Source organism: Mus caroli, chromosome 15 (genome assembly GCF_900094665.2).
Source record: "Mus caroli chromosome 15, CAROLI_EIJ_v1.1, whole genome shotgun sequence".
In the NCBI taxonomy this organism is placed as follows: domain Eukaryota; kingdom Metazoa; phylum Chordata; class Mammalia; order Rodentia; family Muridae; genus Mus; species Mus caroli.
Genome location: NC_034584.1, coordinates 80,097,406 through 80,118,379, shown reverse-complemented (window position 1 = coordinate 80,118,379; position 20,974 = coordinate 80,097,406). Strand labels below are relative to the sequence as shown.

At 52.7% G+C, this 20,974-nt stretch overlaps 1 protein-coding gene across 5 annotated transcripts in view; it reads right to left on the bottom strand.

Annotated features, from left to right (window-relative positions):
* The window catches only part of Gramd4 (GRAM domain containing 4), a 77,730-nt gene that overhangs the window by 9,335 nt on the left and 47,421 nt on the right, over window positions 1-20,974 (bottom strand). For all 5 annotated transcript variants that reach the window (XM_021183290.2, XM_029469884.1, XM_029469885.1 and 2 more), the window contains 6 exons: window positions 10,027-10,147; window positions 6,174-6,247; window positions 3,092-3,224; window positions 2,465-2,490; window positions 1,280-1,371; window positions 715-806 (listed from right to left, as the gene is read on the bottom strand). In XM_021183290.2, the coding sequence (XP_021038949.1) occupies window positions 715-806; window positions 1,280-1,371; window positions 2,465-2,490; window positions 3,092-3,224; window positions 6,174-6,247; window positions 10,027-10,147 (538 nt within the window). The remainder of the gene's footprint in view (window positions 1-714; window positions 807-1,279; window positions 1,372-2,464; window positions 2,491-3,091; window positions 3,225-6,173; window positions 6,248-10,026; window positions 10,148-20,974) is intronic.

The following is a 20,974-nucleotide window of genomic DNA, read 5'->3' as shown; positions in this document are numbered from 1 at the left end:
AATGCCTCTTAGCGGATTGATGGTGATTAGGGGCCGTGGACTAATGGGGACTTAAGACCCCTTCAGAGGCATTTCAGCGTTTCCTACAAAAATCATTTTCAAGTCAATTCCTGAGACAGGCACAGAAGTGGATAGCGAAGACTGTCTGGTATGTGGACTTGTCGTCTTCTCAGGGGCTGAGAGGAAATCTGGAGTCAAGGACTCTACCTTAAGCCAAGGCAAAAGGCTAATGTTCACTGCTAGGAGCAACCACAGGGAAAGCCCAACCCAGGAGACGCGGCTTCTCCAGATAGGGATGTTCAGTGGGGACACAGAGTGACAGTGGGAGCGGCCTCAGCCTTGGAATGAAGCGCCTCCATGGAGGTGTGCGTGTGCGTGTGGTTAACACTGAATTCTAACCTTGCCTGCTCAACGCTTCCTTCTTATAACCAACAACCATCGGGCATTTGTGGGGGTGCAGCGCCCTGTAGTTTTGCCCACCCACCCCAGGGTTGGGGAGAACTTCCTGCCAAACATGCAACACCCCAGGGAGGCGGTTGGGGTTGTACCGAAGCTAAGCCACCCACTGCCTGTCCCCTAAGGTCTCCAGAGCCTCTCAGAGGACCACCCACAAAAATGACTGCATGGCATAACTTGTGTCACAACAGTATGGAGAAGCAGTCCACCCAGCATGGCCATGTGTAATGCAGCCATGCAAGAGCCCAGGTCACCTACCTAGCGATGAGGTAATTGAGGGACAACCTCAGAATTGCTAGGAACAGGAACATGGGGATGGCCCAGCCGTGCCACACAGCATTCATGTATACCTGAGGGTGAGATGTGAGGAGCGTGGTTAGGGATGTGTTGGAAGGTGAGGGATGTGCAAACAGCGCTCTGGTACACGCTGTGTTCCTGCCTGCTTCCTCCCAGCAATAAGGGAGACGAGGCCCTGCTCAACTAACGTCCAGGGAGCCGGGACATGTGGGATGGGGCAGTTGGGAAGGCTGATTCCGGTTTAAGAGAGAACTTTACTCAGGCAGGCAACTGACAGGGATGCTGCTCTGTATGAGGTGGGGCCCCAGGAAGAGGTCTTGCTCGTCCCCAGCATCACTCCCATGCCTGGGTTCTGCCAGCTGATGAGGATGCTCACCATTGCACACACCCATACTGCTGACAGAGGGACTGAAGCTGATCACGCCTAGAGCCCAAAGAATTGTCTGGGGGCTGCCCTCTAGGGGTCTCACGGGGAAGACTGGACCAGGCGTCCCACTGGCCCGACCCAGCCTGGGAGAACACTCACCGTGAAGGCGATGGCGGAGGTGTAGATGGAGTACCAGTCAGATAAGGCAGACAGGTTCTTCACGAAGTTAGTGACAGGCTTGGCACCACGCTCTGGGGACAGAACAGACAGCGCACAGTCAGCACAGTGCTGGCCTGCCTTGTAGCACACAAGCAAGCGGGGTCAGGTGGGCCCCCGAGGTAGACGCAAAGTCAGCTCACTGGTTGCACTGGGTGCGAGACCCAACCCCCTGAGGCCCCTGCTGCCAGTGTCCCTCCTAACTACTGACTGCGGTCCCCATAGGGAGATGCCACCTGCCCCCAGCACAGCCCACAAGTAGCAGGAGATGGGGAAGGGAAGAAACAGTGAGGACAGCTGCCTTCTGCACTCTGAGGGGCTGAAGGAATATCAGAGGACAGAGCCGTATTTCATCCTGAATCAGTGGTCCTCGAACTGTGGTGGGAAACACTTTGGGGGTGGGGTCGAATGGCCCTTTCCTAGGGGTCACCTAAGACCATCCGAAAGCACAGATACTTATGATTCATAGCAGTAGTAAGAGTTACAGTTATGAAGTAGCAACAAAGATAATCTTATGGTTGGGGGTCGCCACAACATGAGGAACTGGATTAAAGGGTCACAGCCGCAGGAGGACCACTGAGAACCATTGCTGTAAATTCTAAGTTGATCAGAGCAGGCTCAACACTCGGTTGGCCCTGAAGGTGGTGTGTCCCAGGCACACAACACCACAAGCTTTTGTCTCAGGGAGGATGGGGGAGGAGTTGCCCTTAAATGCTTTTCTAGAGAGTTCTATTCAGCTCACAATCATAGAGGCTACCCTCTCCCCTCCCCTCTCCCCCCTCCCCTTTCCCCCTGCCTACTCCTCTTTCCCTCTCTTCTCCCTCTCCCCTCCCTCTCTCCTTCTACCCCTCTCCCTCTCTTCTTCCCCTTTCTCTGTCTCCTTCTCCTCCCCCTCCTCTTCCCCCGTCCCTCCCCTCTTCCCTTCTCTTCTCCCCCTCTCCCTCTCTTCCTCCCCTCTCTCTTCTCTTCCTTCCCCTCCTCCTCCCTGTCCTCTTCCCCCTCCCTTCCTCTCCTTCTACCCCTCCCCCCTTCCTTCTGTCCTCCCGATCTCCTCCTTCCTCTCTCCCCTCCCCCTCTCCTCCTTCTCCCCACCTCCTCCTCCCTCATGCCAAGACCCACAGTACTTACTCAGTCTTCTCATGTTTTCAGTTAACCTGAGAGAGAGAGAGAGAGAGAGAGAGAGAGAGAGAGAAAGAGAGAGAGAGAGAGAGAGAGAGTCTCAGTGTGAAATCACCAACAGCTCAGCATGCCACTCTGAGAAAACACCACTACTAACTAGTATGAGGGCAGCAAGGAGGACATCCAAGTGCCTGGGACCCTCAGGAGCCTGGAGACAATGCACAGTGACCAGAGCACAGTGCTGAGTGCCCTTGGGTACCCTTGCAGCTCAGGAGGCACCTTGATGGTCTGGCTCTCTAGAGCCCCTGGGGCCCATGGGAACGTCTGCTTAAGGGGAGCCTCTAAGGACCCAGTTCATGAACCGTCAAGTGATCCGACCCCCACAATGGACACCGGGCACACACAACCCTCACGTGACTTTTGTCACAAAGCACAAGTCAGTCAACGTGGGTGTGACATGATTCTACTTTCCCAGGAGCCCCTCCCAGGAGGTGGCGCAGAAACATAGGCACAGGGGTCTTTAGGAGCTTGTGGCAGTCCCTTCCACAGGATAGCAAGACTGACTGGCCCACTGATGCTTAGTGCGGGGCCCTGGTCCTAGCGTGGAGACCCTTGGTCTTGGTGAGGCGCCCCTACCTGCGGGCGCTGAGGGGTTCCTCTGTCTCTACTGTGTTCTCCTCTGGCTGGAAGCGGAAGTCCTCGATGTATTCCCCAAACCTCTCATAGAACCACTTCTGTACACGGGAGGCCAAGCCCTGGCTGCGGCGCTCTGTGGGGAGGAGCAGACATCAGAGAGGGGGTCCTGCAGGGTCTACACAGCCCCTCCTGAGGTGGGATGGAGAGGTAGGGCAGGCATGGGGCCTCACAGAAAATGTCAGTCTGGGTGGGGATAAGGGAAAGGTTTATAGGAGCGAAGGCTCCACTCCGGAGCGAGGTGTGAAGGGCCCAGCCAGAGGAGCCTGTGAAGGAAGGCCTTAGCTCCCTGAAGACACTAGGTTCAAACCAACAGATGCAGGCCATAGCCACCCAGCCACGGAGACCCTCCAAAGCATGATGTTTCCAGCCTCACACTTGACTGCAAGCAATCTCCAGACCTCAAATTCCCAGCAGCCTTGGGCTTATGTCCAGGTCGTGTCTGACCATGGGAAGAGGCTGAGGGAGTTCACCATGCCAGGTCCTGGGGTCCAGCCATTGTGTGTAGGGCACAGTGGGCTACAAGGCCCAGAGACCAAGCTGCTGGCCAAGATGAGCTCACAGAGATCAGCTGTGTCTCACAACCCAAGAGAAGGCCAGGGCTAAGGCTGCCGGGCAGTGCCCCCAGACTGCACCCTAAAGAAAACAAGATGTGGAGTTGCCTGCAGGGGGCGCTGCTCCACCATAATTTAAAAGCCTGGGACTGGCAGGCAAGCACTCAAACACCACCAGACACCTGGGCTGCCATAAACACAGATATCATGTATTAATTAAAACTTAAAGAAAACACACCAGGTGTGCTGTGGAGCCAGGGAGAGTGGACAATAGTCAATGTAAACAAAGTTGAGGGACATGGGTCACTAGAGTGGAGGCTAGGGGGTATGGGAGAAGGTAGGTGGGCTGAGATATGTGTCTTCTGGGGCTACCCAGACAGCCTGCAGGCCTATCTGGCTCTATTACCATCACCAAGGTTTGCAGGTGGATCCAGGTAGGCACAGAAGCTTGTATGGGAGCCAAAGGCCGTCTAAAGGCCAGGCAAAAGACTGGCCAGCCTGTGTTTCCATTGGATTATTTATGGACACTGGACACACGGTTTACTTACTGGAAAATCACCTTCCTTGTGTTTTTTTTTTTCCCCAAGCATTTAAATATATAAAAAGCTATTTAAAAGTGTAAGTCCAGGCTGGGCATGGTGTGGGACATCAGCAGTCCCAACACTGGTCAGGGAGCCTGATGCAGGAGGATCAGACTGGGTTACACAGAGAGACCTTGTCTCATGAAATCAAAATGTAAAAAAGAAAACCTGACAGGGTCTATCTATGGGTTGTGGACCCCAGCCGGATCCAGGGAACATGGCCATCTGCCTGTAGGAAGCAGGTCTTCAGCCGGTCCTGAAGTCCTGAGGCCCCTGCTTGACTTCCAAAGTGGGGGATATTTTCTGCCACACACAGAGCTAGCTTCTTAGGAAGGAAAAGGCCTGAAGCAGTGCTTCATGCTCCAAGGGGTACAGCTGAGGTCCAGGGATAGACTGAGGCAGGTGTCTGCCTGAGAGCCAGATTCCTCCATTTATCTAGGGTGTGGCAGAGCCAGGGTGCGGTCCCTCTCCTCTACCACATCCTCCCTGTCTTGGAGGGTGATCGAGGGCCACAGTGTGGAGAAGGCACACAGTCCCACACAGCCCACCACACCCGGAGACCACATAATCAAGGTAAGGTTTGTGGGTGGAGAGATGACTCAGTGGCTGGAAGTGCCAGCTAATCTTTCAGAGGACACTGGTTCGATTCCCAGCTCCCACATGGTAGCTTACAAACATCTGTAACTCCAGTTCCGAGAGATTCTATGCCCCTTCTTCCAGCCTCCATGGGCACCAGATACTTATATGGTACAGACACACATGACGGCAAAACACTCGTACGTATAAAATAAAAATATATCTTTTTTTAAAAGAGAAAAAAAATAGGCCGGGCAGTGTTAGTGCACGCCTCCCAGCACTTGGGAGGCAGAGGCAGGCACATTTCTGAGCTCAAGGCCAGCCTGGTCTACAAAGTGAGTTCCAGGACAGCCAGGACTACACAGAGAAACCCTGTCTCGAGAAACCAAAAATAAGTAAGTAAGTAAATAAATAAATAAAATTTTTAAAAAAGGCCTGACCTTGATGAGAAGACAAAGGGTCCCCAGCCGCTGTGAAGGAGCAAGGAGCTGGGTGACCCAACTTCTCAAGCCTCACTGCCACCAAGCACTAAGGGTCTTGGAGTCTTCTGTGCTGCTCCTGGCCTGGTAATCAAGATTCACAAGCTAAGGGCTCTCCATCTAAGCCTGGGAACTGGCCAGGGATCCTCCGGATGGCCCGAGGAGGCCACCTCCCAGGGGATGCAGCTGCCAGACCTGCACTGGGGCTGGCTGCCAGTGGGTGGAGTGAGGCTGGACCTGGGAGAACCTTAGGAGTGGCCTCCTCTTCTGGGCCTCTTCCTGATGCTGGCAGCCCAGAGCCAATGACCTAAGCCATAGCTTATGCCAAGCTTCCTGGCATAGGGAGGGAGAGTCTTGTGAATGGTCAGTATGCTGGACGGACACTGTCTGTGAGGGTGCAGCCAGGACCTGCAAGAAGTACACAGAGGACAGAGCTCCCTTCTCTAAAGGGCAGCTCTAGAAGCTGAAGTATGTCACAAGATGGATGTGAGCGCTAAGGCAGGAAGCAAGGGAACGAGAAAAGGTTTGTTCCCTACCTGGGAGGTTAGGGCATTCCTTGCCGTGGCCTGTCACAGTCCATTCAGTGCCCACATGGGATGACTAGTCAAGGGGAACAGATCAGTGAGTGAATGTAGCATAACCAGTGTGTGCCTTTTGGTGCCTCTCAGGAGGCCTGGCCAAACTAGACAACACGTCATGTCTGTGCACGGAAATGAGATCACCTTCGGGGTGATTTGAGCCACAGTGAGGGCACTGACCCAGTTTTGGTGGCAGGAGAGTCCCACATGGGAGAGCCCTGGCTAGGGAGAGAACCATCCCTTCCCAGGGGGCCTACCTGTGCCTGTGCCATTGCTGGCCTGGCTCTGTCCCTTTGGTGGCTGCTGAGGCTGTGCTGGCTGCTCCTCGGACCTTAAACGGGAAAAAGGCAAAGTTCATGAAGCAAACGCCTGCAGCCCTTGTGGAAGTGCACTTCGGGGGACAGGTGGGATCTGTCGGCTCCCGAAGCCCTGAAGGCCAGAGGGCTGTTGAGGACAGAGCCCAGCAAGCACCAAGGTGCTTTCCCCATGGGTGTACGGTCTATTTTTCAACAGGCAAGTGAAGTCACATAAGCAAGAGGCTCTCGCCATTCCTATTAATTTTAATAGAATTGTTGGTTTCATCCTTAAGCTCAAGGGGAAAAAATAGCTTACTAATGAGAATATCACACACCTCTCTATCCACACTAGGCCAAAGCTGGGTGATACTCCAATATGGTTATGCTGGGTTCATACCAGTCACCTCCCTGGCTCCCTGCCTCCAGCTCAGCTCATGGTCATCACAGTCTTTACCTGGCCTAACAGACTCTGCCTTCAGTTGGAGTCTTGTCTCTTTGCCTGTCACACCCTGAGGGAGCTATACACCCCAGCAGCAGCCTGGATCACATCGCTTGGGTGGTGACTCCATCCTGTTTCTCTGGCCAGCTATGTATGTATGTATGCCCGCCTCTGGAGTGTTGGAATACCAGCCATCTCAGCCTGCACTGGCTTGGGCCACGGGCACACAGTAGCTGTCCCTGCAGCTTCAGGGTGCAGTGTGAGCATGCATATGAGTACCTGTGGGGTATGTGGGCTACAAACATTGTAGGTTTTGTGTGTTAACTTGACACAAGCTAGAGTCATCTGAGAGGAAAAAGCCTCAGTTGAGGGAAATAGATCCATGAGATCCAGCCGAAAGGCATTTTCTCAGTTAGTGATCAGTTGGGTAGGGCCCAGCCCATTGTGGGTGGGGCCATCCCTGGGCTGGTGGTCCTGGGTTCTATAAGAAAGCAAGCTGAGCAAGCCATGGAAGCAAGCCAGTAAGAAACATCCCTCTGCCGGGCGTGGTGGCGCACGCCTTTAATCCCAGCACTCGGGAGGCAGAGGCAGGCGGATTNCTGAGTTCGAGGCCAGTCTGGTCTACAAAGTGAGTGCCAGGACAGCCAGGGCTACACAGAGAAACCCTGTCTCGAAAAACCAAAAAAAAAAAAAAAAAAAAAAAAAAAGAAACATCCCTCCATGGCCTCTGCATCAGCTCCTGCCTCAAGCTTCCTGCCCTGTGTGAGTTTCTGTCCTGACTTCCTTTGGTGATGAGCAGCAATGTGGAAGTGTAAGCTGAATAAACCCTTTCCTCCCCAACTTGCTTTTTAGTCATGGTGTTTTGTACCAGCACTAGAAACCCTAACTAAGACACAAGTATGTGTTGTGCAGTATATGGAAGTATGCACTATGTATGTTTGAAGTGTGCCTACACGGCCCTTCTCTCCCCACAGTTCACTAAGACGATCAGGAACTAGGAAGTCTTCCTTCTGACCCCTGAGATGTCATTCACTCCAACCCCTCCACTTTCATGCCTCCAGGAGGCTCCTGAGCTCTTCCCCATCCTCAGAATAAAACAAGGGACGGGCCCCTTGCTTCTCCTGGGATCTTCACTTTCTACTTCCTTTCCTTCCACATCCTAGTTGGACCCTACATCCTCAGAACTGACTCAGGGCCTGGCAAGCTCACCCACCCAGGAAGAAAGGAGAGAGGGAAGAGCTAGAGCCTTAGAGTGGGGCTGGGGTTACGGGATGCATAGTGGGCAAGAGAAGCAGAGGCTGCAGGGACAGTAGCAGGGATAGGGTCAGCCTATGGTTGAATGCTCCTGCTAGGAGCACAGGGAGAGCCTGACCTTCTTGGGAAGTTGGGGAGGCAGCATGGAACCAATATATAATGGAACGCCATTTAACTCTGAGGTCACGGTTCAACCTAGGAGAATTCTACCTGAAGACCCTGGTGTGGGGAGCACTACCTTGAAGCCATCGCTAAAAGGCAAGGCAGGGTCCTTCCTTCCCAAACAGGTCCCCATGGTGATCCCTACTCTGAAGACTCTAAACAGGTGAGTGACCTGGGAAGGGGCAGCAGGGTACCAAAGAACACGTGAATTGTCACCGGGAATGTCAGGGCAGGGGATAGGCAGCTTCTTGTCCCAAGATCTGAGCATCGCAGAGCTGCTACTGTAGACTAAGGCCCAGGAGGAAGTGGATGAGACCACACAGGAACGTGTCCTCAAGGCTGAGCTGTGAGCACTGCCACCAACGTGGGTCATACTCGAGGGGCAAAATCTCAACAAGGAAGAGACTCCCCACGAGCAAGGTTCAGGTGGGGCATTCCAGAGGCAGAAGCGGGTATGCCAAACTACCGAGAGTCATTTGCTCTAGCCCTAGGGTAAAGGTGGTGGATGCTGAGGTGAGAAAGCTGGGCTCCTGGGCCCCCAGCCTCATCTTCCAGGTGGCACTATGGCTGCTGAGCAGAGGGACCCAGAGTTAGAACTATATAAGCCACAGTTCATCCTTATAGCTTGTGAGTTAGAACTGTATAAGCCACAGTTCGCCCTTATAGCTTATGAGTTAGAACTGTATAAGCCACAGTTCACCCTTATAGCTTATAGCTTGTGAGTTAGAACTATATAAGCTACAGTTCGCCCTTATAGCTTGTATGATGCTCTTTACTGATGTGCCTCCTACCAGAGACAGCAGAAGCAGAAGCCGCACTCCTGAGGGTGGTCAGAGGGATGCATGAGTAAGGGGGCTGCAGGTGCCAGGGACTGAGTGTTTAGAATACACACCCGAGGAGAAGCTCTAACCTATAAACATCCCCCTGCAGAAGCTAGGGTGGCAACATCACCCACAGAGAAAACTTGTGACAATGAGGATATATGATCTTGGTGGGTAACTCTACGGAGGCAGTATAGAGTTCATGTGCTGGGTGGGGGTGCTCAGGACCCTGCCTTGAAGCTGCAGAAGCAGCCATGCCTCTATAGGCCGTGGGGCCTGAGCGGGGGTGAAGAAGCCACTGGGGAAGGGCGAGGAGGATAGGAAAACACAAGGCAGGGTGGGGGAGTCAGTGTCCTCAGAAGGTCCCAAGAGGCCCAGTCAACTCCCTGGGGCTAAATAAATAACAGGGTGGGGACAGGGCCCCTGGGTGAAGGAGCATCTTCTAGTCAGGACTGGAAGGTACGAGGTGACCTGCTGTCTTGAGGCCCTCTTGGGTCACAGCTCTCTCCCTATGTCTGGCTGGTGACAGATCACCCATACTGGGCTCCTCACATCCCAGAAAGAAAGGCACTTTTCCATACCGTGGCTTGGACAGACTCAGGTAAGACTTGAATCTGGGAGTCCAATCTGGCCAGCAATATGACTCTGTATCCGTTGAGGGACTTAGCAGGACTTCTCAGATGGCCTAGTTCCCATCATCAGGAAAGCCTGCCCATTGAGGACGGGGTAAACGCTGTGCTTTAAATGTAGCTTGTCTTTCATGATGCTCAGTTCTTGGTATGATGGTGGAGGGGTTGGGGGACCTTTAAAGGGTTGAGCCTGGTAGAAGGGTCTCAGGTCCTGGGAGCAGCTTTGGGAAGGGATCAATGCAGTTCTCAGAGACCCTCTGTTAGTTCTCATCAAAGGGTGATTAAATGTGTTTGACCCTGCCTTGCCTCCGGCAGACTGTAACCTCTCTCCTACATATTCTCTCATCATGATGCCATGCGCCATGAGTCCCCCAACCAGGGCTGAATCTATGCCAGCTCCAAGTTCTTCAAGCTCCAGAGCTGTGAGCTAAATAAACCTCTTTTCTTTGTAAGTACCAGCGTCAGGGATCTCGTGACAGCAGTAAGAAAAGATGAATGTGGGGGGTCACCTGGCCTTTAGCACCTCCTGCATTTTCTGTTCCAGTTCCATCCGGCGCTGCCGCTCCCGATCCAGCTCCTGCCGCAGCATCTCTGAGTTGGTCTCTTCTCGAAGCTTCCGGAGCTCCTCCTCTGTGGAGAGGAGAGCCAGGTGATCAGCACTTAACGCCCACTGTCCCCTCTGACAACACTGGCCAACTTGAGAACAGCCTTAAGATAGGATCCTGATAAGTAAGGGACCAGAGCATGTGAACTTTCTCAAGTTTGCCGAGCGCTCAGTTGACAGTGCAGTCTGGTCCCTGTCTGCTGTCAGTGAGAACATCAGCAGCTCCTCCTAGTCCCCCTCTGGGGTACACGCTGGGGGAGGGGGGCTCTTCACTGGGGCTCCTCTTACACAGTGGAGACAAGACTGGGGCAAACCATAGGTGAAGGCTCTTCCTGAGCTCAATAACTGTGCAAAAGCCCTTCAGCCAAGTCACCACCACACAGGACCCCCCTGGGGCACACACCACCATCTGATTCCAAGACTAAAGACTCCAAGAGGTGCCAGCAGCAGAATAGAGGCGTGCCAGCCCTCAGGCCACCTCAATACAGGGGAGCTTCGGTGTAGCAAGAAGTCTGGGAATGGGGTGTGGGATCCCTGGAAAGACCCCCATGAAGGTCAGATCATAGTTGAGCTCTGGATGAAACTACGGAGCCAGACTACAGATGGCTGGGGGAGGGGCGTCAGGCAGAAAACCTGGCAGCTCGGAGGGCAGAGGAAGCCAGGAGCTGACCGAGGAGGGCAGCCTAAAACTGCAGACATGGAAGCCTAAGGTCAAAGTCGTTGAATGCCCTTTGTTCTGAGAGAACTCACGCATGTCACAGCCCTACATACTGATATGAGAAGAGGGGTCCTAGTTAGCACCCCTTTAACTTGCTACTTCCATTATGCTCAGCATCACATAGCATAACGCAGCCAGGGTTGGGGTGGTGAAGGGCCACTGTCCTCAACACACTGCCTTTTTGTGCTCGGTTCCCACCGTGGTCCCCAACAGACAGTTAAGGCTGAGCCAGAAGGGAATCTTGAGTGACAACCCTCAGCCCTGGCCTGGCCAGTCTTGAGCCCAGCAGGAAGACAGTCAGAAGCAGCCCTCTAGGGGTAATGAGGGTAGGGCTTGGGCAGAGCGGGACAGGGTGGCAGATGGTGTGGGCTGGGGGGTCAGAAGAGAAGTGAAGGCTACCTGAGAGCCTTGGAGGGCTCGCCCACTGTAAATGGGAATGAGCAAATGGGGGTGTCAGCCCAGGTAGTTAGATCGAGCAATAAGGCTTGCTTATAGCTGCAGCCCAGGATCCAAGCCTGGCTGCTAAGTAGCACAGTGGTGGGCTTTGGTGTGGGAGAGCCTCATGGACAGGGTGTCTCAGAGCTGCCAGGCTCACATTCCACCTCAAGCTAAGCTATCTCTCTGAGACCCAGCTCTGCCCACTCACAACAGCAATGACCAACCCAGCTCGGCAGGGAACCTCCTCAGGGGTCCTACCCCCTAGATCACAGGGAGCTATGTCACCTCACAGAGCTGCAGCCTGCCCTGGGCTCTCAGCACCTAGAGCTGTCCGTGAGGAAGGTTCACAGCAAGGAAGGGATCAGCAAGGGACAGGGCAGCTCAAACCTCAGGACACGCCCAGCCCCCCCCCCCCCCCCCCCCGCTATTTCCAGAGCCACAGGAAACACTTGGTAAGGATAGTCCCCTAGACAGCATGCCATGGACTCTGACTCTGCCAATGCTGACAAGGGGACAACCAGGACACAGTGTTCCTATCACCACAGAGGACAGGAATGTCTCACATGGAGTTTAGTCTTCCTGGGATGATGTGGAAGTCACATCTAAGGAGCATCCTGTGGAAGCAGGGTCAGTGACCACACCTAGCCCTATCTGGCTTCCAAAGGCTCAGGCACTGTACAAAGCCATGATAACCCCAGGGTCAAGGTCAGGGCATATCTGTGTGTCCTGAACCTGGCTTCCTGGCTAGCAATAGCCTGTCTGGATGTGATCTAAGGCCTGTCTATGCAGAAGTCCACCGCAGTTGCGGCCTGTGTTAGCTGCTGGTTAAGTTATTGGGTCAATATTGGTTTCAACCACACAGAGCACCCCAGTCCTGGGGTTGGTGAGCTAAACCCTGGGGAGAGTAATCTCTGCTGGAAAAGAGAAGCTTTGTTTGCCCTGTGCTGTTCTGAGACAAGGGAACCAGACAAAGTTATTTTCTCCAGCCTCTGAGCCGGGCCATGTGGGTAGAGTCCTAGGGAGAGGAGGCTGCCCCTTGCTGGTGAACAAGTTGAGGCCACAGTAGCCTGGAGCCTCTCTGAATTGGATGGGCGCTTCTCAGGGTGACTCAGTGGCTTCCTTTCCTGTCTTAGTCACCTTATGGAACATGGGGACCTAGAATCAAACATGGGCCTGTGTATACAGCACTACCTGGTCCTAGACATGTTCCTGGGGACACTGACCCAGAGGAATCAGGGTGCCCGTGACAACTGTTGGCCATGCCCCTCCTGTCAGGAAGTCCAAGCGGAGGCAGCAGAGGGCCCTGGACTTTTGGGGTCCTCAGCCCACCCACCCTATTGCTAATCCTGACTGTGAGGTAAAGGCTGCCTCTATTTCCCCCAGTGCTGCCTGGCATAGTCATGAGAACCTAACCACACACAGCTTCACTGGTAGACACTTACCGAGTTCCTGTGCCTTAGTCTGTCAAAGTTCCTGGGACACTAACTGGGGAGAATATGCTGCCCAGAGCAGACGACTGGGTGGGGCCTGGAGAGCAGCCTCAAGCAAATGAATGGACCCATTGGGTAAGCCTAGATGCTAGCCCTTGCCTAGCCTGGACCCCTAGTGGGCAGAACATTGCCTATATGCTGGGGGAGACCTGAGAGGGTCACGGGATGGATGAAAGCTAAGACAACCTGGTCTTTTTTTTAATAAATACATATTTTTAAATAAAGATGTATTTATTGTTATATGTAAGTACATAGTAGCTGACTTCAGACACACCAGAAGAGGGCATCAGATCTCATTAGGGATGGTTGTGAACCACCATGTGGTTGCTGGGATTTGAACTCAGGACCTTCGAAAGAGCAGTTGGTGCTCTTAACCGCTGAGCCATCTCTCCAGCCCAAGCCTAGTCCTCTTTTTTATTTTTTATTTTTATTTAAACAATTTTGTTTGTTTTTTGTTTTTCAAGACAGGGTTTCTCTGTATAGCCCTGGCTGTCCTGGAACTCACTTTGGAGACCAAGCTGGTCTCGAACTCAGAAATCCGCCTGCCTCTGCCTCCCAAGTGCTAGGATTAAAGGGGTGTGCCACCATACCCGGCTCAACAATTTTTTTATTAGATACGTTCTTTGTTTACAATTCAAATGCTATCCCGAAAGTCCCTTATACCCCCCCCCCCAAAGCCTGGTCCTTTTAACAACATGGAGACTGTATGATCACTTGAGATAGACAGGCCAGAAACCTCCCTCCACAGGACCCAACTCTCAGCCAACTGGCCCGTCCTACAGCCTGGGATAGGTCTAGTGGGCTAGGTATAGCAGAAGAGCTATCAGGATTCAGCGAACGAGCAGGTGGATAGATCAACCACCTGACATCCTCCACTAGGATGACCAGTGAGCTTTCTCCCAAAGGTACCCTTCTTCCTGGCTCAGCTTTGTACTCAGGGCAGTTAATCAGGCACACACGGAAGGCAGCTGCACATGGCCAGCTCAAGAACCAGGCATAGAAATAAATCTTTTTTTTTTTTTTAAGGGAGTAGGAGACCTGGAGAGATGGCTCAGCAGTTAAGAGTACACACTGCTCTTGTATAGGACCTAGGTTCGATTCCCAGCATCTACCTCAGATGACTCACAACAACCCATAACTCCAGTTCCAGGGAATAGGATGCCCTCTGTCTCTGTGGGCACCCACACTCATGTTAGTGCACATAAACTCACATGGGCACACAAGTACTGTCTTAGTCAGGGTTTCTGTTGCTGCGATGAAAAACTATGACCAAAAGCAAGTTGGGGAGGAAAGAGTTTACTCGGAGTGTAGTCCATCACTGAAGGAAGTCAGAACAGGAACTCAAGCAGGGCAGGAACCTGGAGGCAGGAGCTGATGCAGAGGCCACGGAGGGGTGCTGCTTACTGCTTTGTTCCCCATGGTTTGCTCAGCCTGCTTTCTTGTAGAACTCAGGACCACCAGCCCAGAGCGGGCACCACCCACAAGGGGCTGGGCCTGCCCGCATCAAACTAAATTATGAAAATGCCCTACAGCTGGATCTTATGGAGGCATTTTCTCAACTGACGTTCATCAAGATGACATAGAACTACCCAGCACAAGTCAGTATAAAAATAATACATGAATCTTTGTTTTGGTTTGGTTTGTTGTTTTTTTTTTTTTTTTTTTTGGTTTTTCGAGGCAGGGTTTCTCTGTATAGCCCTGGCTGTCCTGGAACTCACTTTGTAGACCAGGCTGGCCTCGAACTCAGAAATCCGCCTGTCTCTGCCTCCCGAGTGCTGGGATTAAAGGCATGAGCCACCACGCCCGGCCCTACATGAATCTTTAAAATATTAAAAAAAGAACCGGATGTATGAGCAGACTCAGCCTGGAGGGTCTCCATCTTCTATCTTCTGTCTCTATACCGGTAATGCTTACACCACCGACAAACAGAACTAAGAAACCTTACATTGTTGGTATTGCTGGAGGAAGTCTGAGGGAGGAGGGCTGAGGCTGGGGGTCGCATACTTTCCTGCCTGGTCATCTGACCCCACCCCACCCACCCCCATGCAGCCTCTTGGATCCCAGCCCTTGTGAAGATCAAAGCAATGCTTCTCTATCTTTACAGCGAAAGCGCTGCTCAGCCAGGAACAGGAAATTGGGCTTTCCTTAATTGGCCTCCCTTGAATGGATGTGTCTTCCTGGTGTCACTGTATCCGAAAGCTCATCGCTGAGCTCCATTCTTGGTGGATGATTAGCCAACAGCGGGGTAGCAGCACTGCTGATGCAGATGTGGGCACAGAGCTCCCTTCCCCAGGTGAGCAGGGTGCATACAACGTTCTCTTTCTGGTGTGTGGAAGGGCATGTGTGTTGCCTCCTTGGAGGAGTGTACGTCTGCTTGACTAATACCCCTGGCCCCTCCCAGGACCCCCAAGGGCAGGAAGCTCTCTAGTCCTGACATAGTACAATTGCTTCTTCTATGGTGTGCCTCTGCAACCCAGCTCACCACATTACCTGCCCTCCCCAGCCATTAGGGGCTCAGCTGCAGGGGCAGGTCCGGGCCAATTTAGTGAGTCAGCCTGTCTGTCCCCAGCAGAGCCCCAGAGGTTTTGCACCTTTTCCTGGTGGCGCAGAGAGAGCTAGGCATATAAAAACCAGTGGAATTTCTGAGCCTTTCTTCTTTCTCTCCCAGCTAATGGCTCCCTGCAAGGCCCTCTCTTTGCAACTGAAATGATGAACCCCAGTGTGTGTGTCTCCGTAATGTGGGCCAGCTTCCATCCCAGGGTGACACATTTAGGTCAGACGCAGTGCAGTGCCCGGTCCACAGAACAAAAGCAATACAAACCCTAGTCATCGGTTTCTCCTGCCCCTCCCTCAGAGGAGGAGCAGGAGGGAAAGGCTGACAGCCTGCCAAGCAGAAAGCGCTGAGCTGGCCGCCTATAAGGCCATCCTTACCCAGCCTCCCTACAGAATGGAGTCACGTCATGAGGCCCACAGCAGCCCCCTGCCATCCCAGGAATCTCTGTCTTGAGATCTGACTGTGGCCCGTTAGCAGTCCCAGCTTTCTGCCCTAGAACTTTGGATCCCCCACACTGTAAGCCTGTCACTGCTATGACTTGGGGGAGGGTCACCCCAGTCTCTAATATAACCCCCACAGAGGCTGATGATGCTGGACCCACCCATAACAGACCATGAGGACTCTCATGGGGTGAAAGGTAGGATGATGGAGCCCCTTTAATATCTACAAATTAGCTTCTTGTGGCCACTAATATTAGATTCTGACTTAGTTCAATAGTCACTACCTGTGATGGTTTGTCTATGCTTGGTTCAGGGAGTGGCACTATTAGAAAGTGTGACCCTGTTGAAATAGGTGTGTCACTGTGGGTGTGGGCTACAAGACCCTTATCCTAGCTGCCTGGACACCAGTATTCTGCTAGCAGCCTTTAGATGAAGATGTAGAACTCTCAGCTCCTCCAGCACCATGCCTGCCTGGATGTTGCCATGCTTCTGTCTTGATGATCATAGACTAAACCTCTGAACCTGTAAGCCAGCCCCAATTAAATGTTGTCCTTTTAAAGAGTTGCCTTGGAGCTGGGCAGTGGTGATGCATGCCTTTAATCCCAGAGTTTGGGAGGCAGAGGCAGAGGCAGAGAGGCAGAGGCAGAAAGGCAGAGAGACAAAGGCAGAGAGGCAGGGGCAGGGGCAGGGGCAGGTGGATTTCTGAGTTCAAGGCCAGCCTGGTCTACAGAGTGAGTTCCAGGACAGCCAGGGCTATACAGAGAAACCCTGTCTCAAAAAAAAAAAAGAGTTACCTTGGTCATGGTGTCTGTTCACAGCAGTAAAACCCTAACTAAGACACTATCTTACGGTTTTAAAAGGTCCAGAGATCAAACAGGTGTTCTGGGCTTGACAGAATAGATGTGTTAATGGGCCAGTTTTATTTGGAGGCTGGTGGGAAGACTGGGTATACAGCATCCTTTCCAGCATCCAGAGGAACATGCTCTGTTTGGCTGATGACTCCCAAAGAACAGTAACTTCATGCTGACCTACCTCCATCCTTCCCAACTCCATCTGACCCACCAGCCTCCTCCATCTGACCCACCAGCCTCCTCCGTCTGACCCACCAGCCTCCTCCTTGAGATTGCTTTGCACCCATATATAATCTTGGATCTTCTCACCTCAGGCTGACAACTCTGTCACATCTGCCAAGGAATGGTCACATGCATAGGTTCCAGGGATTAAAGGGATAAACATTCTTGGGGAAATTGAGATTCTACCTACCATGTTTTCCCCTGAGATAATAACAGACAAGGTAAAGGAGCCCCCCCCCCAACAGAGGCCCACAGAGGAGTTTCTAGCCTCAAGGCTCCCCTGAGCATCACAAAACAAGAAGCCCTCCTCTGATGGGCATATTGGCCTTCCTGGGTACAGAGACCCCACCCCCACCTCAGCTGGTAGGGTTCTCCCCTCCCACTTCACTCTCTTATCATCTCCAATTATGTCCCCCAACACAGAAGCAGGACTCCCCATCAACCCACTGAGGCAGCCCAAGCAATGAATGCTTACATAGACTTCCTCAAAACCCAGTAGTTTTGAGAAAGGAACCAATGAACAGCACATTACCAGGGGCAACAGGTGTGCCATTCTATAATATGCTCACACAAGCCTTAGCTGCGCAGCAGAAAGACACCTGCTCTCCTGTGCCCTCAGTCTGAGGACAGAGACAGATACAAGCTCAGAGCCCTGTTTCCACACGGGGATCTTACAGGCTCAGTCAAGCGAGGAGGCCATCTGGGGCCTGTGTGTGTCTAAGTCACAAGTGAGGATTTAGGCAAAAGCCCTAGCCTAGTCCGTTAGACCACAGAGCCAATACTGCAGAGCTATGAGGCTATGTATCACATGCCACTAATGGTGTGGCACAGCTCCTAAGCCAGGGTTTTTACAAGGCCCAGTGCCAGCCATAACTGACTCTAGGCACTCAGCTGGCCTGGTTACACAGCAGGGATGGCCACGGAGCCCCTGTAGAAGGCCAGAGGGGTGGGGCTGTCCACTGAAGATGAGTTGGTCCCCGAAACTAAGTCTCCAGGGTGTACCTCAAAAGAAGAGTTTGATATCACAATTTAGAAGCTCCATTCAAGGCTGCTGCTCACACGACACCCATGTTGTCACTGTGTTATTATTCATTTAAGCAGACCAGCAAACCAACTACCAGGAAGATAAGCGAGATGACTCAGGTGCACAGCAGCACCAGAGGGAGCCAAGACAGTCCCCGAGGGACAAGGTCTACCTTCTCCCTACCCACATAGGAGCTGTTGAGGCAGCAAAATGAATGTGGTGGAGAGAAAGCCAGGGGGGATATTTCTGTGTCTAGGTATACCTTACATCTGCATAAGTCTGAGAATACTAGGTCACCTATGAGAGTGACCTTGGGGTACCCTAAGAAGGAAGAGATTCCGGTCCTTATACCCAAACCCCATTTGGAGACTGCCAGATAGCTCCAAAGCAAAGAGGCAAAATGAACTCAAGAGCGGGAGCCCCTGAAGCCAGAGGGACCTGGTACAGCAAAGGATTCCTCACAGAACACACATGGCCGAAGCTGTGGGAGACTGGTACAGTTGGGCCACCTGCTCACCCACCTGCTCCAGGCTTTAGCTTCTCCAAGGTTCTGGAAGGTGAAAGGCAGGTAGTTCATGGACCCTCGACCCCCAAGACACCCATTCCTCCCTCCTCAGTACGATGATTCAGGGGGACGCAGAGGAGATAATTCAGCCCACAGGCATGGTCTGCCCAGGCAGCGCAGCCTCCATGGCTCCCAGCCCACAGGGAAAGAAAACAACTTCAAAGCTATTTTTAAATTTGTAAAAGCAGATCTCTCAAGCAGGAATCCCTTTGGCACAAGATGCAACAGGCCTAGCCAGAGGGGGAAGGGGGCAGAATCAAATGATAAGCTTTAAATAAAATTTCTCCCCACCCAGCTAGAGCACATACACACACGGAAGCCACCAGGAGGGGAAAAGAAAGCTGTCCCCGGGGCCAGGCTGGGCTGCACAACCGGGCACCTGAACAGGTTTTTACCATCCCAGTTTCCCTTCCTGTTATCCTTAAGGATCTTTCTAAAAGACAATGCCTTGCTCTCCCCAGTGGTGCTGAGTTCAGGGCATCCGTCGACCTTCAGCCCTAGGGAAGGGCATGGGGTGATGCTCCTCCCTGGCCACTCCACTCAAAGGGTGCTGTCCCCTCCATGTCCCCCCACAGCCTGTGCGCTCTCCTAGGGCTCACTTATCGCCGTGTTATCCACTGCTCTGCACAGAAGTGACATTTACAGCATGATGAACTGTCAACACCAGGCTGAATGCTCCTCACAATCAGGTAGCGGGCAGCCAAGTTCTGGACGTTTAGCATTCTAATATGACAGGCTGCGGCTTGGGCTTGGTATTCTGGGTTTAGGAAGTCAGTTATGGGATGAGGGCGGTGTCCTGAGATTTGTGTGCAAATAGACAGGAAGGAAGGAAGGAAGGAAGGAAGGAAGGAAGGAAGGAAGGAAGGAAGGAAGGAAGGAAGGAAGGAAGGAAGGAAGGGGGGCGGGAAAAGAAAGAAGAAAAAGAAATGAGATTCCAGACAGAACTACTGCCCAGAATGGAGGGCTTTTCAGGCCCAACATGGCTCTTCAGTATGAGACGGGGTCTGGATAAGAGCACTGGCTATTTCTCCAGAGGATCTAGGTTCAAGTCCCAGCAAACACATGGTGGCTCACAGCTGTCTATAACTCCAGTTTCAGGGATCCAGTGCCCTCTTCAGGCCTCATGGGCACCAGGTACACATGTGGTGCATGAATATATTATACATGTAGGCAAAATACCATACACACGCCTTTAATCCCAGCACATGGGAGGCAGAGGCAGGCAGATTTCTGAGTTCAAGGCCAGCCTGATCTACACAGTGAGTTCCAGGACAGCCAGGGTTACACTGAGAAACCCTGTCTTCAAAAAAACAAAAAACAAACAAACAAACAAACAAAAAACCCCATACATACTATTTTTCTCGGTGTCTGCTCTATCCACTCCCTACCTTCTGGACACGTCCTTCCAGTCATGCACCAGCAGCCATACTTTCTCAAAGCATCAAGCTCACAGCCAGACACCCGGTACCTGCTTAGTATGGGCAGGAGGGCAGGCAGGAACACCCTACCACCACCAAGGTGGTAGGTGATTCATATTCAATACACATGCTAGGGAGTAAAGATTGGTTAGGAGACACCATGCCTGGGACCAAACACCAGATATAAAACAAAGGAGGATATGGCTGGAGAATGTCTTTGGGTGGGGCCTAGTAAGACCCCCCAAGGATGTGCAGAGAGGCATGTCTGAGAGCAAGGTAGCACTCCGACCATCTATCCACGCATACTAGTATCTATGTGCTCACCGCTGGCTGGTAGAGCTAGCAATTTGCTGAGTCATCCAGCCACCCACCCAGATGTGTACTGAGCCCCCTGCAGCTGCCAAGCTCTGCGGCCTTACAGATAGAGGCAACAGCCGGCTTCTCTCCCTCAGCTGGTGTATGCCAACGTAGACAGGCGATTGGGCTGCCCCCCACGGGGCTGTACAACACACTCCGCACACCACTGCACAGTGTCTCTGCTACAGGAGGTCTCTCACGGGGGACCACTGGGAGCAGTGGAGAGATGGCCGCTGGCCCAATGCCTTCTCTCCCCGGTATAAACACAGGACCTCCAACATGCCACCCAGAAGCAGGGGATGGGATGATACCCTCTCATGGAACTGGGAGCTGATACTGTGCCTGTGGGGCAGGTTATGAGTCTACATGGAGGTCACAGAGATGGATGGTGGCTACTGATTGGAACACTCCCATGACAATCAATTGTCATTGCCCAAGGCGTCCTGCCAGGCCAGCAACAATGAAGCCATCAGCCATCAGTATGACACAGCAGATGAACATGTCAAGCCCCAACTTCACCATCTCACCCCAATACTGCAGGAGCCCTGGCCCCAGGAGCAGCATCAGAGCCAGCACGAGGGGAATTGAGTTTTTCCTCTGAAGTTTGAGCTATAGGCAGGCCAGGGGTTTGGTGAGTGGGCTCAGCCTCTGTGCTCAAAGAATTTATATCCCGGGCAATGACAAGTCTTAGGGACAAATATCTCATCTGCAATGAAGTCTTCAAGAGTATATTTTGCCGGGCGTGGTGGCGCACACCTTTAATCCCAGCACTCGGG